We start from the raw sequence: 21,340 nt of genomic DNA, 5'->3' as shown, positions 1-21,340 counted from the left end.
ACACATGTTCCCTATGGTACGATCTTTCTAATTAAAATGCCAAATTAGAATTTTTACCTAATTTCCCGGTCAATAGAACATGGAAAATGATAGTGCAAGTGGGGCATCCGTGTACTTTTTTTGACACATTCTTGTTTGTTATCTTTTACAAAAACCTTCTCCTCTTAAACTTGTTTGCCAAATTTAATCACACTTGACCACAAATCATTATAATGGTATGAAGCTTGATAAATTTGTCCGATGACCCCACCTGCGAACCAATATAGCCAACATAGCTTGAAATTAGCAAGCTATTCACAAAATTAATCAAATTTCAGCAATTTTATTACAGCACAATATATAAACAAGACAAACACATATATTTCACAGCACTGGGTATAGAATCTACTGTAACTGACAGTCACAATGAAATTGTTAACCAGCAAACTAGCGACAAGCCATTATAAATGATAAAATATAATAACCCAAACAGATCGAGTATACATTCGAATAAACCACAGTCAAATAAGATAAAATTGAGAATAGAAATGGGAAATGTGTCAAAGAGACAACCACCCGACCAAAAATCAGACAACAGCCGAAGGACACCAATGAGCCTTCAATACAGCGATAAACTTCCGCACCAAGAGGCGTGCTTCAGCTAGCCCCTAAACAAATTTTTATACTAGTTCAGTGATAATGGACGTCATTCTAAACTATAAAAAAAACACAAGAAACTAAAATTTAAAAATCATATCAGATTAACAAAAACCAGAGGCTCCTAACTTCAGATAAGCGCAAAAATACGACAGGGTGGAGTAAGCACTATTTTTAAAATAAAAACATAGAATCAAAAAAAATAATAAAAACTAACACAGTTGTATGCAGCGGGTGGACGAGTGAATAATTTCAAAGATAAATTTCAAATATGCCGCGAATCCTGAAACAAAGAAATGTATCTGAGCATCCTAAAGCAAGGTAACAAGTAGACAATTAAAATGAAGAATACTCTGAATATTTTTTTCTGAGCAAGATGTAAACAGTGATACACGTGGTAATCATCATTTTTTTTATAAAACTAAACAAAATCGCCATAGAACATAGAACATGCAATTTTTGACTATTATTAACTTAAAATGATAAAAGACAGAACCATACAAGAATGATTAGCAAAAAAAGTTCTATATTGCAGTAAATGTGGCGGAAATGTCAGATGACTCCTCAGGCGCGTAGCTACGTTTACGTCTAAACGCCCGGGGGTACATTTGAATTTTGGTAAAAAATAAATTTAATCTCAATTAATAAAAAAAAATCTGATTTTAAAGCACATCAGTCTTGTAAATCTTTTTCTAATAGCTTGCAATTGCAAATAAAAGTGACGAAATTTACTTTTTATCAAATGGAACCCATGATATATTTCTTCCTTTTCTGTCAGTCAAGGTCTGAATCTACTGGGAATCTTCTTACTTTTCTTTTGTTTAAATCAATGTATAATCATCTGAGATTCGATATGTGCTTTGAACATGTTGAATTTAAGCCGAGCCTGTGGCATTTATGACGCGTAGAAAAGAAATAGTGAATCTTTATTTTGTCGGCGGCGTCAACGTTTAGGTTCAATATGTGGTATAATTGTTTTTATATCAACAATTTTGTCAAACCTTTATGAAATTTTACGAAAGTTGTCAGACGTTTTTTTATTCTGAAAAGAGTACCCAGAGCATAATGATGTCTTGAGTTCATGTTCTTAATTTACCCGTATTTAACTAAAAAGAAATTTCTGTTTGCAAGTAAATATACAGTATGTGGTTAAAGTTTGTTACACTTCAATTACTTAATCAAACCTCCATCAAATTTTATGAAACATTGGCAAAAGGTTTTTTTGTGATTTATGTCTAAAGCAACATTTTGAGATTTTTATTTTTTTTTATTTTTCAATTGACATACGGACTTATAGTTAAAGCAATTAACAGAACCCTTTTCGAATTTTCATAATGCACCTAAACATCTATGCAAATTAATCATTTCATATCCATTAACGAAATTTTCATAAAAAGGGGTTTTGGTGGAGTTATTGCGTTACCACGCGGTTCCTTTTAAACATATTTCAAAGAAACTGGTTTGGATATTTTTTCTTAACACCAATGACCAATAGATGCCAGATCAACACGATCGGAATACATTAAAAATGAAAGATTGAAAAAATAGTCTCTAAAGTATGTTTAACTCGCTACATGTATTGATTTTTTAATTTTAGTTTTTAATGACAGAAATGGGCCTCCCCCTCCTCGAACCGGCCGTGTTATCATCTGGATCCGATTGGGGCTCTTAACGTGAAACCCCTCGCCGAGGTTGGGGCGTACACTTAAAAATTATTTAGCTACGCCACTGCTCCTTATTGGAGTCATTAGATAAAGGGAGATGTGGTATGAGTGCAAATGAAACAACTCTCCATCCAAATAACAATTTAAAAAAGGTAAACCATTATAGGTCATGATACGGCCTTCAACACGGAGCCTTGGTTCACACCGAACAGCGAGCTACAAAGGGTCCCAAAAATTACTAATTTAAGACCATTCAAACGGGAATTGCCCTTTATATACGATTTTTTGCGTTTCCTCTTAAAGTTTATGATAGATGAATAAAATAGATCAAAAAGTTATTAGCAAGTCAAGATCTACTAACAAGTCAAATGCTGCAGATATTGGTTAGTAGACTCTTCATAGCAGTGATTGTCCTTAAAGGTTTTTTTCATTCTCTTTTTTTGTTATAAGCAAACGTTGAAAGAAGATGAAAAAAAAGAATGTTTGATATGAAGTGTCTCGTGTACAATGTTGGAAAATGTCCTTTGCTAGATATGCATACAGATTAAGGAAAGCAACATAGGTTCTAGTTTTGTTTCATATTAGAATGTAACTCGAAATCGAAGTAAAGTTGTGTCACACCTTTCAGTATATTGATGATGGACTGTCTCTTAATAATGAAAGATTCAGTGGTCACTTACATTTAATATATCCAAGTGAACTTGAAGTTCAAGATACTACCGACACAGATAAATCTGCTTCATATTTAGACCTTTTTCTTGAAATGACCACTGATGGTAAGTTAAATACCAAAATGTATGAAGAACTCGATGATTTTAATTTTCCTATAGTCAACTTTCCATTTCTGTGTAGCCAAATCCCAGCGGCACCAGCGAATGAAGTATATGTGTCTCAATTGATACGTTACTCTAGAGGTAGCTCAAAGTACATTGATTTTGTTGAACGAGGAATACTGCTTTCTCAAAAGTTGCTAAGTCAGGACTATGAATCAATCAAATTAAGGTCATCCCTCAAGAAATTTTACGGTCGCCATCATGAGCTGATTGGCTATTATGACAAAAGTGTGTCAGAAATCAAATGTGATATTCTTCTTCAGTCATAATAACCTCTATCATTACCGGACTGAACAAAAAAATATATAACACGATGGGTGCCATATACTGTACAGGAAAGGCTTACCCTTCCGGAGCACCTGATTTCACTCCCGGTTCTTATTGGAGTTCGTGTTGTTTCTTATTTATTTTTTATTACCGTTCATGTAAATGTATTTTGGTTTTACGAGTCTTTGTTTACTCCTTGGTTTTGATTGTTATTGTCTTCAGGAATTTTAAAATCAATCGGGTCCAGGACCAATCCATATAAATAACCGTATCCCCATAAGTGAAATCAAATTTTGAACCATTCTAAATAATACAAGAAAGGAAAAATATAGGCTAGGGATACCTGATGAGGATAGGCCTAGGTCAACATGGCAATAATCGAAACACCTCTTTCAGTATTTGAACCACAGATCAAATCTGGATTTTATTCGAAAAATACATACACAATACTATACTGTAAACATGCAAGTGCGAATTTCTTAACAAAATACCAAAATAAATGCTGAAAAAAAATGTATTCCAACAAGGAATATTTATCATACACTGAGTATGCAAATAGAAAATGGAATTAATTACGAAGGATTTTAATAAAATATACTGGATTGGTCCTGGACCCTATTGATTTTATACGAGATATGTCATTTGGTATCATGTTACCTTAATTGGAAATAAAAAGAGGTCCATGCCCTATTCATGTGTTGCAATTCGAAATTGACATATTCGACGTAGATATGACAACCGTTCATGCTGGATGTTCAAAACTCCTCCCTCTGAAAAATCACATTGCCAGTCGTTTGGTTGTTTACAAACAATAAAGGGAGATTAATGGAAGAACATACACAGACTCTCTACACTTATACACATCGGATATAGAAATTACCTTAATTGTCCTAATCAATATCGAAATAATTGATGCAAGCTATACTTTATTGTAGCTTTAACATGGGTAGGCATTATATTCGTGTTATTTTAGCAATCGCATCGCTCGGACATAATTAATAACGAATATAATGCCTACCCATGTTAAAACTACAAAAAAGTATGGCTTACATCAATTGATTCTTAAACCAAATTAAGCCAATTTCCAACGACTCGTAGCTTGGATAGAAAGATATGATTTCACGTCCCCTCAAACATTCGCGATGTCTTCCATCAGAACCGATCCCCTCACAAATGAAATAATGAAAATTTGTAGTTTTCAGATTTTTAAAGATGTTTATCAACTTCGGACAGTGTACACGCCGACAAAAACGACATTCAGGCACATTGACCGAAACAAAAACTACATTTGAACTTTTCAAAATGTAGGTTTTTTATATAACCATTTCAAAATTTGAATTTCATTTTTTTCTGTAATTTTTCGTAGGGCAACTGATTTTGTAGTTGTTTAACTCCATGTACAACATTAAATGATACATGTATCGCTTCGTTAACATATTCACCACAACATAGCATTCTCCGGTTTTCAATAGTTGATCAGTTGAAATAGAAAGTTCCGATTTAGAAATGTACAAACCTTTCGAAGCGGTGACAATAACTCCATTCAAGCACAACCGGAAAATTCTGTCACGGTTTTTATTGCAGAATCAATTGTTCTGCGTGTGTAGATAACCAGCCGTGAGAAAATACCAACGTATAATGTAATTGTTTAATGCCATATGATAAAATCATCCGGTTGAATACGACATTATATGTATACACACTACATGTATCTGGTGCAGACATAGTTTTCTGCTCTTTGGTCGGGTTGTTGTCTCTTTGAGTGTGGTTTTACTGTAATGTATTTTTGTTTCGTTTTTAGAGAAATCAAAAGGGAGAGATGATCTGGTTCATCTTTTTGTCCGACATGGTTTAAAACTGAATGTTGTCTCGACAAGGGGTGAGAAGGCGATAGATATATTACTAAACAAGATACTTGAAGAAAATGGTACAGTTAAGGATGATGAAAGTAACGGATGTTCACGACTAGAATATGATATGAAGTTATTCAACTATCTTGTTAGAGCCGGATGTTATCTCCTGCCTTCCTCAACGTCCAAAACACAGATATCAAAAGCTCAAGGAAGGTAGGCGGTACTTAATTTTGTTTCTTCAGTGTTTTTTTTTTTATACTTTTGTGCCGGTCAATGTTTGATTCATTCTTAATGCGTGTTGTCTTATTCTAAAGATCAGCACCTGAGTGTCAGTCATATGAGTATAGTATAGTACAGCATATCTATATATGCATAAGATGTATGATAAGTGTCAAAACTATCCATCCAAGTTACGATGTATAAAAAGAAAAAAAACATCGATTAGATAGATACACAATGATTTATTTAGATAAGAAATATTTAAAAAAAAACATATCTTATTTTCAGAGACGAGACTTGTGCCAACAAATCGTTACTTCTGACTCTCACCAATACTGGACTATTCAAAACAGCAGAATATCTCATTCTAAGTGGATGGAACATCGAGCAGGAAGTTTGGTTCAACAATTTCGATGTATCATCACTGAAATTATCAGATGTTGAGATCAAATATACTAAAAGAAAGCAAAGAGACGTTGAAATAAGGAAATTCGAATTTAAAGCATTCCTCGATGGTTTGGATAAAGGTCCAAAGTCTTTATCTATCATATGCAGAAAAAGTATAAGGCAGCAACTCCTGTTAGCAGCAGAGGATTCCGAGATTGAATCAAGAGTAAATTTACTTCCGATTCCAGCAAAAATGAAATGTTTCCTTGGTCTGACGGATTATGCTCAAGACAAAGAAGTAATTCAATTGGAATTGAATAGAAGGTAATTAATTTATAAGTCTTTGACAGTTTGAAAAGGAAAATTGGAATCTTTAAATATAAAATCAACGTGTTGATTAACATCCTTCATATATGTCTGTCTAATGTTAATATTCATATTCTTTAATGATGTTTTATCGTATTTGTGTTAAGGGTGCAAACTTTTTTTGTTTGATGTTAAACTGCAGAATCAGCCAAAAACTTGTTTCATTGACTTACCGTTTAATATAGATATGAGATAAAGCTTACCGACCGAAATTGCTATAATGTATTTTATTCTTAGATGTAATTGTTTCCTCCAAATTAATTCTTTACAATATAAATACAGGTGATCGGTTGCTGAAACGACATACTGAAAATATGTTTATATCGTCTCAATGAATCCTAATTATATCATGTATATATGGAAACAAACTGTAATAACAAAGTTACTATAAAAAAAGAAGATGTGGTATGATTGCCAATGAGACAACTATCAACAAAAGACCAAAATGACACAGACATTAACAACTATAGGTCCCCGTACGGCCTTCAATAATTAGCAAAGCCCATACCGCAAAGTCAACTAAAAAAGGCCCCGTTAAGACACTGTAAAACAATTCAAACGAGAAAACTAACGGCCTTATTTATGTAAAAAAAACAACAACAAAAAAACAACAAAAAAACATGTGTACGTCTTTGCAATCGACAAGCATTGTTGATTTTTTAAATCTCTACTCAAAAAGCATTCTGATAGACAAAACAAGTTACTCTTTTTCTGTGTATTCCAATGTGGGAATGAGTAAACATTTGTACTACATCTGACCGGTTTGTGTTGGAACAACTGTTACTAAATGAAAACAAATATACTATGTAACATAGGAAGTTTTTTTCTTTTTTAAATGGTACATTATTTTTTAGTTAGATCACGGTTTGCACAAACATTTAAAGAAGGAATATATTTGTAAACAAAATATTTTTAATTTTAGAATAAATGAGGCGTTCAAAATAATTTTGAATGTTTCAAATGGATAAAAAGTGAAGAGCCAACTTTTTTTCTTTTGTTGTCATTAACAAAATATTTTATAAGTGTTGCGTCGAAGAAGCTATTACAAAATTTGTTTTCATATTTGTTTTCGAACCGTTCATGATGTCTTTTATATTTGTAATTAATGTTTCTCTCTATTTTACTCTCTTGTTTTTTGGTCACACGAGTCACCATGTTAACAAATAACAAATCAAAGACATTTTATGTTTCTGAATTGTCAAATTAAAATGTAGACATTTTTCTTAATAGGCCATTTATATTAACTGTATGAATATGATAAGAAATTATATACGTTAATACTATTTATTGTTATATATTGAACCTATCTGTTAAAGATTTACAAGCCTTGAATTGTTATTTGTTTTTCAGTGTGAGGCAACACACGTCAGTAAGCAGTGATTTGGTTCAGGCATTTCTGCTTTCACGAATTCAATCCAGTCAAAGACATAGTTTATTTAGATACTATGATTCGGATGACGATTACGATGATTATTTGATGTATGACAATTATTATGATAATTGGTGATACTATATTTGACAGTTGACTAAAACATTGCATTATATTTGATGAATAACACATTGATTTAGTATGCTTAGTAGAAGTTATCTATTTATTTCATTTGATTGAAAGTTCCATAAATTGTACCATGTTTACATAGATTGTAAAGCAAATAATATATTTATGGCGTCAGAATGTAGAAAATAATGTCTGCGATCTATTGTAAAAGGTTGTGAAAGATTCGACATTCATGTGCATGGAACTTGTACGTACATGTTTTCGCTTATTGAATATCAAGTATTATCAAATAATTCTTATATGATTTGCATATCTATAAATACTTGAATCGGATTGGTCATTTAGATTTTTTCTCTAAGTTTACACTTCGATAAACCATGTTTCCGAAACTACTTTTGTAATCTATTCATACGCGATACACAAGCTTGCAGTAATCCCGGGATTTTAAGCAAATTGAGATTAAAAAACAATTGCATAACAGTTGTGACTATTCTAGTGCATATATAACAAAAAAAAAAGAAATAAATTTATTGCACTAAAGCTTCGAAAATGTACAAAAATTAAATTTAATAAAATTCCGCGAAGTTTCATAAAGGATTTGTCGAATTTACGTCATGGCAAAACTCGACGTCATACGAAGGAAAATTTTCAAGGGAAAGATTATTTCGTTACGTGTACGCTTCAAATTCGGATAAAATTTAATTAAAATGAAGTTTTTGAGGTAGGTGCTATTTAATTTAAGATACCGTTGTATTTATCGGACATTTATGGTTTTTAGAAAGTCAAGATGGCGGCGTACTCCTTAGTTACGACTTGCCATTGTGCTTTTGATGGTAGATCTAAATATATATAGTAGCCATCAACAACAAAAATGTTTGGCTGAAGAATTATAAGGATTAAACACATTTTTTCTAGAGGTTATTGATGTGTAAACCGGGGCTCTTACTCACAAACTCAACATAAAAGTCAGTTTGTGAGTTAATCGCCCCGGTTTACACATCAATAACCTCTAGAAAAAATGTGTTTAATCCTATAATAACACGAAAAACCCTCTTCTCGAACATCATGTGCATATTTAGTTGAGACTATTTTTATCCAGTTGATTTATGACAATTTTCTTTAATGTTATAATGTTAAGTATTACTTTCATAACATGTCAATAATTCTTTTATAGTCCATTTTCGAAGCAGGTTTGTCTTTAAGTCTGCCAAATTTTTAATTTCACAAGGCTATCTCTTTTATTTCATTATTTATGAAAAGGCGAACATAGATCTGTATCTAAAATCTACACGTTGTCGAGGTTGTAACTCGTTATTTCATCAAAAACCATTTCAGCTGATTTATAAAATGTTGCTTCATTGGTTTTCTGGTGCAAGACGTATTTCCCGTAATCTGTACAACAAACAAACATGTTTTCTAGTAAAAATTCAAGAGCAGTTATCATAACATAGTAGGTGTAATTGACACACTTTGTTTGTTTGGTGTTACTACAGAATGTGATTTTTTTATCAATATTATTGATATTATGGTGCAACACGTGGTACATAGGGTAGAAAATCAAAATTTGAAACCATTCAAAACCGACAATATAAGAATACAATTTACAATAGTATACTTGTAGCTAAAGATCTAAGACCCCCAAAACTTGTCTCAAGTGAGATACAAACACAGGTTGTTCTTATCTGCAAAACAGTGGAAGTATTCCGTATTTGTTCAATCGCATACCTTTTATTATTCAAATCAAACATTCAGCAAGAGTAAACAGTGATCCAGGATCATAAGCATTCATTTTATACCAATATTACCAGAATAGTTCACAAATTTTGAAAGTTTAGTTTTGTTTGAAATATGTTTTACATTTCTATTAGTCACCGAGACAAATTAGCGGTTGCATACCTTTATTGGATGTCAACTTAACATTTTACACATTTTGAAAGTCATTTTTATCAGTTAAAAAATTTAATTTGTTATGAATTAAATCATACTTGAATATATATTGTTGTAACGTTTAGAAAATAAACTCATCGTAGATACCAGGATATTAATTTCGTATTTGTGCCGGACATTGGTCTCGTTTAAAACAGAGTCATCAGTAACGCTCGAAATAAAAACAGTTAAAAAGGCCAAATAAAGCACGAAGTTTCAGAGCATTAAGGACCAAAAATTCCTAAAAGTTTTGTCGAATACAGCTAAGGTAATTTATTCCTTAGTAGTACGGTGACAGAGTAAGGAAAAGTCGCTTATTTAAGGAGTTTAATTGTCATTCGAACTATACGGCTATAAATCACAGTATTGGTAGTTCAAAGGTTAAACTTAACATTTTGACTTGTCGTCAAAAAATCGTACGGTGCAATTTTCGTAAAATGGGCTTTGAAGTACGTTAATTAACTTGAACGAAAAATCGACTAAGAAAAGTTTTGAGTACAACATTGTAAAATAACATCCGTGATATGATTTCTGTTATTATATACATTGTTGTTACACCTTATTCATATTATTTTAACGATTTCAAAGAAAGTTTAGCAAAATTAATTCGTTATTAAAGAGTTTTTGTAAAAGTTTAACACTACCAATACTTTGCATTTAATAGAGTACGTTCCAATTTAATTTCATAATTTTTTTTAACGCAAAATGTAAAATAATTAACATTTATATGTTATTCCATACATTTGTACCTTTATTAATCAATAATATCAAATTCATTTGTCTCAGAAGCACTATTTCAGCAATTCAAGCCAGACAAAATTCATAACGCTCATATGACGGAGCTATTCGAAGCTCATATACAGCCTCTTATAGATACATATACGCTATTGGGATGTGATGTATTACTTACATTTACATACTGGGATATGTTCCCTGAAGCAGTAGACATTTAGCAGTCAAATGTAAGAGCAGAACGAGAGGGAAATTGGTCTCTTCCTTGGGATCGTCATCCAAATGTAAAATTATATTTTTGTAACCAACCGTACTCCACGAAGGTGGATGCAATTTTACATACTCGATATGCTTCAATTTTCTGTGAACATTTGATCACCTTTTATAGATGGCTACTTTGCTTTTTAGACAGATTCCTGGACATTTTAAAAGTACTATGACATGGCAACAGAAAAGACCGTTATAAAAGCCTCAAGGGGATTAGATGGCACTGTAGGCATAACAATTCAAAAGTCTGCGCTTGATAGATGGGCCTTTACTAGACATTTCATAGAATCCATTAGTCATGTAATACTGAAAAGGGATGGAAATGCTGAAAATTATGCAAATTCACAGTAAGAAACAAAGTCAACAGCAATGAACAGAGATGAAGAACATGTTATTGCCATTGTGAACCATCTAAATGATCCATGACTGATCCCTTTGGTGTATAATTCCACTCTCAATGTCTTATCAATATCTCTTCTTAAATGCATGCTCAAGACATATTCGAGGTTCTTTGCTCACAGTTGTCGAGGAAGGCTTGAAAATGTCTAAACATTTTATCATTAGTGCTCTTTCTAAAGATCACAAGGAGTTTTTATAGTCCAATATCAAAGTCAAACACAAACCTGAAAAATAAATCGGGGGAAATACTTTCAGGTCGCATAAATCCATAACTTGTAATTAGACGTGCACTAATTTCGGCAAAATGTAGAGATGATGTTATCATAGAACATGTGTTGTCGCACCCATTCCATTATCCCCTTTTCAAAATGACGGCACCATGAGAAAATCATGCAAGTCGGATTTTGTGAAGCAATTCGAATCTTAAGTCTCTTGTGCACTTTCCCTACCTTCCTTTATATCATCGCTCACAACTTACATAAGAGATGGTATGGCATTGGTTCAATTTATTAATGCTAAGAAAGGTAAAACGTTTGGCGACCTTGCAGCTTACTATTAAAAAAAATATGTCCCAATGAATTTCTATGGCGCACATAGTAGCACATGTTGTTGACCGCTACGACACGAACAACTCTATAAAGTCTGCCGAAAGGGAACGCCGCACAGAGACTACAGCTTCCATCAAAGTGTATCAGATTATAGAGCGGAAGATTATTCCTGACTGGAAAACCTTGACAAATCCGATAAGATTCCACCTGTTGTGAGCTTTACATAGTCAGAACGTTTGAAACTTAGTTATTTATACCAACACTGTTCATGGCTGTCGTAACTTGTTCAGCATTTAAGAGAAGGCCTATACCGAATGCCTTAAACTTTGACACGGAGTTAAGGGAAATGTGAAAGAGTGGAAGAACAATCATACAGACCTCTTATACAATTGTAATTGTTTTGTGTTTTCGCTACTATAAAAATAGGACACATACAAGCGAGTTGTAGTTGCAGATGTGGAACATAAGCAGTGTAAATGATGGGCGGAGATTTTCACCCATTCAATAACTATGTGTCTGTCTTTCCCCAACAATTTGTAAACTATTGCCTGCTGCACATGAACTTACCGGATGCAACGCAACTTCGTCTCTGTTTGGAGTAGGTATACAAACTGTCTACAAGACTTCGAAGGACACGCACGACTCTTTCAGTTGTGTTTAGAGTTTCGGTAATATTGACAATGATAAAGCCCTTGTTTTGGCATGAACGATAATTTCAAAGGTTTATGATCAGAGCTATCTCTTTAAAACCCCTCCATCATAATAATTATTCAAGTTTACCACAAGTAAGATGTAAGTTTAGTCAGGTTACCTTCCTGCGAGACGGCACTGAAACAGTATGTTTTACGTACTTCGTTTCAAACTAAAAATTTGAAACGCATTACACATTGCTAAACCCCTACCCGGTCACCTTTAGAATACGGTTGGCGAGAGTAAAATGATTCATTACACCCTGTGTATTTTAAAAGGCATATTTCAGCAGAGTTCTTGCAGGATCTTGTGTCTTCATTGAAGGAAAATCTGCATGTGAAAGAGTTATGTGTTTGTTCACTACAAAACCTTACATGTCCGGGGCTTTGGTCCTGTAAAGGGTCAGAATTATGTAGAAATTTCAAATCATGTTCCTTGACAATTAACCAGAAGATATAATTCTGTTGTGTGGATCTCTTTGATTGGAATGTTGAATTGTAACTATTTTCGAATAATTGAGTGCTTTTTAGTTTTAATGAATTTCATGAATGGTCTTATGCAAATATGCCTTCATGACAGAAGGATGCAGGTAAAAATAATATTCATCATTTATTGATGAGGTTGGATGTTATCCGGTAAGGTAACTACAGTAATTCTAACAGAATATGTGTTGATCTTGTGTAATAGAACAAATATTTGAAAAACGCCAATTTCCAGAATAAATCGATTTCTTTTTCATTTTTTTTTAACATTTTCGAGATGATTCATTGAAAATTGATATAAGAACATGTATGTATCTAGAATTTAACCTAAATTGTTGTATATTTCTTCAAATTTTGAAAGTATAGAAGAAGAAAAAATAAAAACAGAATTTGATCTTTGACCTTATTTTATGCAAAACTGTTACCACATTTCTTTTTGACGACATCGATATTTCAATAGTACTCATTTTTCCGAATCCAATGATATATAATATAGCCATATAGTATGTTTGACGATTAAATCTAAAAAATATTGGGTCTGGTCACCGTACTATAGGTAGAAATGCCTTAATATTTCAAAAATTCAAAGTTTTGTAAACAGTTACTTTATAATTATGACTATATGAATGATAGTTGATGTCAGGTGCTGACTACTGTGCTAGTGATACCCTCGGGGAAATAAATCTCCACCAGCAGTGGCATCGACCAGGTGGTTGTAAACAAACTCATCATATAATATGACGACGGTTATGATCCAATTGTTATAATTACCACGCGAAATCCAGTCCTTTTTTCCAAAATAGTAACCTAAATGGGTGCCACATGTGAAACAAAATCTTCCCCAACCAGGAAGTCTGCACTTACTTGAACCAGATATCATTCGAGCGCCACGTATTAGTCTTGTTTATCAAATTATAAGCCTGGTAATTTTTTTGAGTTTTTATAGGCAGATTGCATTTGATCCAGTAAGAACAACTCCAGATTCTAAATATCTAATTTGAATGTAATATCTATGATGATTTACACTTTCAACATAGCGAATCAATGATAATATCATATTTGATAACTTATGTCGCTATAATCATTGTTTCTTCAAGAATGAATTAGGCCAGAATCCCTTTGTTTTTACATTTTTACAAGCATAATTCAGCTCTGCACCACCTGATACATGGATATCAATTCCTGTGCTGAATGTGGCATCTGATGCTAAATAGAGACATGTCATACCACATTCCTCAGCTGTACCTCGCCTCCCTAATAGCTGAAATAGATAGAGACATATCACATTACTCAGCTACTCAGGTATTAATATATACATAAGACTTTATTTTATTAAGTGGAACAGTTTGTCAAGTATGGTAGAGAAGAGATTACGAGGTTAGACTTCATAACAAGCTTCGGAAGAGGCATAATATATTAAAAATTAAAATGCGGAAACGTTAATAACGTTAACAAAATCAATGTAAAAACAATGCGGAAAAGAGTACTATAAAAATGTGGAAACGTACGAATTTTAATGCGGAAACGTAGTGCCAAGATGCAGAAACGTAAAACGCTGCAATAAATGTAGCCCTAGCTCACGAACTGATTTCAAGTTGTATATTATGATGTTGTGTTCAAATTCACGCGTTTTTGACTTTTCATGGAAAATATTAAGATTGATTGGTTTTTTTTAAACGATTTAAAGCAGTTGAAATGTCAAAATAGGGTTAACTATTAACATTGAAGATTCGATTTCAATTTTATTTAAAATTTCCTTTGTGCATAATTATAAATTGTTATCATGTAATGGAAATATTGTAGTTTATTTTAAATTAACACGCTATATTTCTGTAAAAATAACCACAAATAAATTTCGATAAACACATTCTACTTTCAACATCCTCAAATCGCTACTCTATAGAAGAAGGATCAGAAATGCATTTTCTTTTAGTTGGAACAATAACGTGTATTATTACTACATTCACGCTTACAGAAAAGAAGTAGCCGTTTCAAACGAGATTCTTTGACGGTGCAACTTACAGAATTTTGTTACTATAAATATTGCGTACTATTGTAGTCAATCGATATTATCATTCGCCTCTTTCACCTTCAAACACCATTGAATATCTGTCGGTTTCTGACCATTGAATATCAGCAATACAATATAGGTCCCTTTTGTAAAAATGACAATGTGTGAATACAGCTCCATTCATGTGTATTTTGGAAATTTTTTCATGCTCATCCTTTATACATTTCCTATTATACCTATATACACTTACCGATATGTTGCTAAATATCTGTCCAGTCTCTTCGGGATTTGCTGTTGAATTGATGAATTGATTAGATAAAGGTGTATCAATATTTCCACCTGAAAATCTGAAGTTAATGATTGTTAAAAGCTTAAAAACATTTTAAATGCATTTTTAATTTGCATAAATGATACCTATTTTGCTATGTCATGATGGTATATGTCCCATTCATTATCATTTCATTGATACATGTTAGTCTAGTTGTATCATAGCTTAAAGTGTGTACTTAAACTTCTTTACAATATCAATCACCAAAAATTAAAAGTATGAAGATATCCAAAAACTAAAATTTTGAAAAAGGACAGCTTATCAACAGGATTATATCTATAAACTGAAATATTGAGTTTACTCTAGATAGAGTTATTCCCCATTGCTAACATTTTTTACTAAAAAGAAACTAATGTTTAAGATGCAGGTGAGCGACATAAATTCTGGCGTACTAAATTATAATCCTGGTACCTTTGATAACTATATAGGCTCTTTGGAGCCTTTAGTTTTTATTTATTCTGTCTAAGAAATGTTTGTAGGCTGAATTGCTAATGCAACATGGGTGTAGTATACATGAATTGATTCATTAGATGTAAACCGCTAAATTATACTTACGAATTAACTCTAACGTTATATTTGGCTTCATCTATTGCCAGTGCCCTTGTCATAGCACTTACAGCCCCCTAAAAACATGAAAGACAAGTCTAAATAGTATGGTTAAACAGATACTGTCAATCTAGAGGAAGTCACTCAAACTTCAAATCGTGTACTTTTATTTGAAATATCAGATTGTATGTATGTACTTCCTGTATATGTAAACACAAATAGATAATGGTTAGTAAGATATGTACAATAATCTGAGTTGTTAAGAGAATTTATTTATTTATTGTATTTAAAGAAACTAATGCTATCTGTAGAAAAAGTGTCTGATTTTTTTCTTCTATCCTGAAAGTTTGATGTGCTTTGTACCAGTTGAAAAAAGTAAGACTCAAGTCCGAGTGACATTTATACTGTCTCGACACGTTGATGATTTACAGTGTGTGATGTCAATGCCTTGATAGAAATAGTTAAACACCATTGTAGCGTGGTGGAAGGATCCTCAACAATCCACTATTAGATTATTGATAGGTTTCTGTTAAACGGACTGCATGCCTAAAATATATTACTCCTTACGATACAATGTTCTATTTTTTTAAAACTGATGTAGAATGCTATTTACCTAAAAGTACATTATACAATTTTAATGAAGTTTAAAAGATCAAATGATTATCAAACTGTGTTTTCAATATTAGACCAAAACATCTAGCATTTTCACGAGTAGAAAGCAATATTGTGCAATAATACCTTTGTAGCACAATACATTGAAGACCAACCAGCCGCCGTATGCGCAGTCATACTACTGTTATTTATAATGTTGCCTTCTGTCTTCCGTAAATGTGGAAGTGCATACTAAATCAAAAAAGATAAAATAGGTAAATGCTATATAAGGAAAAACCTGGTTAATACATAACATATTACTTGTGGATTTCACTTATGTATATTTTAAACGATGGATGTTTGCCAATGTGCATTGGTTCTTTTGCAACAAAACAATTTCGTTAAATACAATGTATGACGCTATTTGCAATAACATCAAAATTGCATTATTAGCTTGTTCACCTGGTTAGCATGGTAATGTTGCGGGCGCCTTTGTATGAAATAGAAATTTACATATGGAAACAGTGACAAGAGTAGATGTATCATTAACGTTTTCAATTGTATCTTGTCTAATTTATAAAACATCTAATCTGAGTGATGGAAAAGGGGAACAATATAATCAAACGTAAAATAAGAATGGCACACGAGAAAAGAAATAATGTCTTTTTGTTTGAATACGGAAACAAGATAATGGATACTTGAATGGAGAGTTCTTTCGTTGGATTAGCACTAAAACCACATATTCTTATATCTATTAAATTAAAGATCATATGAAAAGGGGGAGATAATTAGCGCATAGTTGCTTAAAACAACCTTATACGATCTAGACCAAAAATATGGAAAGATCTGCATTTTGCAAATAGTACATGTGCGGGTGAGGGATTTTCTTGCTGTATTGAAGACTGATTGATGGTCCTCGGCTGTTTTCTGCTCTTTGGTCGGGTTATTGTCTCTTTGACACGTTCCATATGTCCATTGCCAATTTTAGCTTCGTATTAAATAATGTAAAGATAGTTTCAGTTGACGATTGGTTGACGTTCGTTGTTTTACCTTTGAAACTAGGAAGTATCCAAGAACATTAACTTCGAACAACTTTCTAAACTCTTCTGCTGTATAATCATCTATTGTTCTGTACTCGGGATCTAAACAGTTAAAAACATTTTATGAATACTCTTTTTCATTTGATCATTGTTTTTACTTATTTGCATTAACTTATTTCTATGAGTTCAAAACAATAACAGCGGTATCAATAGAAATAAATAATAAATGTAACGGTAACTAATTTATAAATATTGCATTTTTAGAAGAATGCAGTTTCAAAACTAGTTTCTTGTAACCTCTGCTTTGGTCCATGACTGTCACAGTTTTATGAAATTAATGTTTCCTCCAAAACATTAATATTGAGCAAAATAACCTGCATATTGATTCGTGATACATGTAGTAACGTTAAACATTATTTTTTTCAGTTTTACTACCAGATGCCTAGGCCAAGATAAGAATCATTTGTCTGGCGTAAATATAAAATGTCAATCCTGGTATCTTTGATAGTTTATTGCGATTTTGCTGATGGAGATAATGTTTTCCAAAATATTTAATATTTGTTCATGAATTTACAATGTTAAATCTGCAAATTTTCTTAATCAAATGTTTCTTCTTTCCTCGCCCGGATTCGAACTGAATTTATTATATATGTTTTACTTAATACATACGTTGTCCAGCATTATTGATGACACAGTCAATTTTTCCATACCTTTCTACTGTTTTGTTTATCATATTCTGTGGAAAAAGCACTAGCCTTATTATTCTAGTCATTGAAACGAAACATGCTTTATGACAACTCTCTCTCACACACACACACACACACACACACACACACACACACACACAATTTAAAACAGATAAATAATTATACAAAATATGGTCATTGCAAGAATAAAATTTATCAGTATGAGCTTTATATACAGAACAAAAATGAGACTCGTCGAGCTTTACTCTCGTTTCGCAGCGAGTACAAATACATTTGATATTTTCTGACAATAAACATATATTGTTTCTATCCGCAATTTACACTCCACACTTGGAACTCAAGTTGTAAAAATCCAAATCAATGTCTTTACATTCGACGAAGTTTAAACGTGAACTGCAAACAGAGCACCACAATGAACTACTACTTGCTCAAAATGGAAGCGGGGTAAAATTAGACAATATTTGTACAAAAAAAGCAGAAATTCATTTGTGTATCTGCTATTTGTACAATAGAGAGATGTTTGAAGCATTAGTATTAAAACAAACAAACAAAACGACAAAATAAACAACAACAAAAAAAGAAAACGAAACAAATCAACCAAAATAATTAAATCTTAATGGTTATTTTTAAAAATATTTTTTTAATGTTTATAGATTTTGATTCTTTTGCTTATCATTTCAGAAATGAGCAAGACCATATTATGAATAAAACATTAAATTGTGTTTTAGGGTCGAACTGGGATAATATATTCTAGGATAAAAATGTTCTTAACTTTTCTAAGGTTAAACTATCAGAACCTTTTCTAAAGGTGCCACTAGAGGTGTTCTTGTGACAATTCCAGAACAGTTCTGACAGTTTAAGAGGAACTTAACTCAACTATATTTCCCTCGTATATTTATGTATTTCAATGCTGAGTATAAAAATAAAACCTGAAAGGTTTACCAAAAGGTCACTCAGCTGCAGGTTACGGTTCGAATAGTCTGAATGTCCTACAGTTAATTGATTTATGTTATTGGTGTATGTAAGATATGCAGTTCTGATCTGCAACTTACTTTAATATCATCTTCTTTTGTGACGTCAGCAAATATAAATAATGCTTCACCTGGTCCTTTACCGTTCAGTTCTTTTTCTGCTTCTTTGCCTTCCTTCTCTGTGGGATATTGATTTTCAAGATAAAATTCATGTATTCAGAGTAGTATTGCATATACTCTCGTGTATAATTAATATTTTTCTGTTACACAACTACTTTTTAAACAAAAGGTTAATACACACGACAATGTGTGCATTGTATATACTAATCAATTAACGTTAATTCTAACATGTCTAAAATAAACATTGCGTAGGTCATTCACGACACTCAAACAGACTGACAGACAGAGAGATAGAGAACATTCACACACAGATAAAAAGAGAGAGAGAAAAAGATAGAAAGAAAGAGACACACACACACAAACACAGAAAGAGAGAGAGAGAGTCAGATGTTAATAATTAAATTAATGCTTACCATTGTATGAACAAAATACTACTTTTGATCCCTGTTGAACTGAAAGAAAATAATAATTTTGAGAACAAAATTTGTTCAAGTTGACTGTGTATAAATTGTTTCATATAATAATAGTTTCTTAAACAATCAAATATGTTCAAAACACACTAAGAATTCTTTATCAATATGTATAATCATGATTTGGGTTGGCTTGTTTATAAATACAGAAGTGTGTTGTTCTATTTATAGCAGGAAATTTATTGAAAACTATTTAAAGTAATATATAAATTATATACACTACTTTAATCCTCAGCTTTTATCTCATTTGTACAGATAATAACTGTGTTAGATATAAGTTCACCTGTGTGATATATATATATATATACATTTAATCTTTTCATATGTAAACTGTTGCGTATGCATTTAAAGACGTCATGGATGACCTACTTGAACTAATAATGCATTCATCAAATCTTGAGATCATGATATCAACGTGTCATTTTATGTGTTGAGCTGCTCTTAAAAATGCTACTTACCAAACACTGTTGCACAGCCTTTTCCTATTCCACTCGATCCTCCCGTTATAACAGTAACTTTGTCTTTAAAACGTAGGTGACCTTCCATACTATAAACGTTAGTTTATCTAAATTACCAAGTACATGTAAGTGATAATAAATTATGTAACAATGTTCATTGTGTATCATCAGAACCGGAAATAGGGTACCAACGAAGCGGAAAAATATTATGAAAAATAACCGGGAATAAGGTACCAACGAAGCGGAAAAAAAATATACAAAAATATAAACAAGATAATTCTTTTTGATGAGGTTGTCGCTTTTGAAACAAATTCCTGATAGACAGTGCTTTAATTTTGTACGTAGCAAACAAAGACATAAATTTGTATTATATTTCAAAACTGTGCATTTTGTACCAGAAAATGTTCGTGGTCCATCGCCCTCCGACGTCCCACTAGTTAGAAACTGAACTGTCTTTTTTCAATTCAAGGCAACTAGTGTGACTACATAATAACTGTAACTTTTATTGCTATTTAATGTGGTTGAAACTGATCAGGCGTCGGTACAGCAACTTGTTCGTGTTTTCAGATTTACATTATGGCAACTTATTGCTTATTTTCTCTCCTTTATGTACAGCATTGTATGCTGCAGAATATATGATTTCATCATGTCGTGAGCAAAATTATTTATTTTCGCGGCAAACCAATTCATTATTCGTTATCCTCCTGTAGAATATCACATTGCAATCTCCTATGCTTCAGACAGAGATGATGTGTTTGAAAACAAAACCTAACCATCTGCTTTCGCAACTGATCTCACATGTCTCGCAGGTTTTGAATTGCATCATTTTATTAAACACAATACCAATGTCATATTCGTAAAAAAGTAATTCAAAAAGAGATGTCAGTCGCTAATCATACGACGCAAGCTTCGATGCGTCGATAGTTTAATTAGATTGAGATAAAACAAATCGACTTGAAACAAAAACATGTTTCCACAACTTAAACAATAAATCAAATTTATTTCAATAACATACACATGATACAGTAACTAGAAAATTCTAAAGAAAAGCAATGATTATTTCATTTTCCAATAATTTTCAATGCAAACAGATCTGTGTTTTCTTTCCTTCTAAACAAGAAATTATTTTTTATTCATGATATTTTAAAATAAAGGGTACCCTGTGATTCGCGTTATAGTACATAATAACTATGGTAAATTCTGTAGAACACATGTTTTGATTGCGATTTCAGTAGTTATATTATGGAGTCACACTATCATAAAATAAACTGTGTCTGGAAACACAATGATAAACAGTTGAATATCTAACAAGCGGGAGTTCGGGGGCGATC

General features: G+C 32.2%; 2 protein-coding genes across 2 annotated transcripts; one reads left to right on the top strand and one right to left on the bottom strand.

Annotated features, from left to right (window-relative positions):
* Window positions 1-3,063: 3,063 nt before the first annotated feature.
* LOC139482957 (uncharacterized) lies at window positions 3,064-8,053 on the top strand. The gene is made up of 4 exons (XM_071266985.1): window positions 3,064-3,076; window positions 5,202-5,466; window positions 5,761-6,183; window positions 7,576-8,053. Exons 1-4 carry the CDS (start codon window positions 3,064-3,066, stop codon window positions 7,730-7,732), a joined length of 858 nt encoding a protein of 285 aa, XP_071123086.1. The 3' UTR covers window positions 7,733-8,053.
* A 1,553-nt stretch (window positions 8,054-9,606) lies between these two features.
* Window positions 9,607-20,183, bottom strand: LOC139529933 (L-fucose dehydrogenase-like). Its single transcript, XM_071325913.1, has 10 exons — window positions 20,010-20,183; window positions 19,495-19,533; window positions 19,043-19,140; window positions 17,953-18,019; window positions 17,294-17,385; window positions 16,391-16,495; window positions 15,662-15,729; window positions 15,029-15,125; window positions 13,319-14,028; window positions 9,607-9,928 (listed from the first exon to the last, which is right to left on the bottom strand). Exons 1-9 carry the CDS (start codon window positions 20,095-20,097, stop codon window positions 13,849-13,851), a joined length of 834 nt encoding a protein of 277 aa, XP_071182014.1. The 5' UTR covers window positions 20,098-20,183; the 3' UTR covers window positions 9,607-9,928; window positions 13,319-13,848.
* Between the last annotated feature and the right edge of the window lie 1,157 nt (window positions 20,184-21,340).

Source organism: Mytilus edulis, chromosome 7 (assembly GCF_963676685.1).
Source record: "Mytilus edulis chromosome 7, xbMytEdul2.2, whole genome shotgun sequence".
NCBI lineage: Eukaryota > Metazoa > Mollusca > Bivalvia > Mytilida > Mytilidae > Mytilus > Mytilus edulis.
The sequence above is the reverse complement of the archived record's forward strand: the minus strand, read 5'-3'. Positions and strand labels throughout refer to the sequence as shown.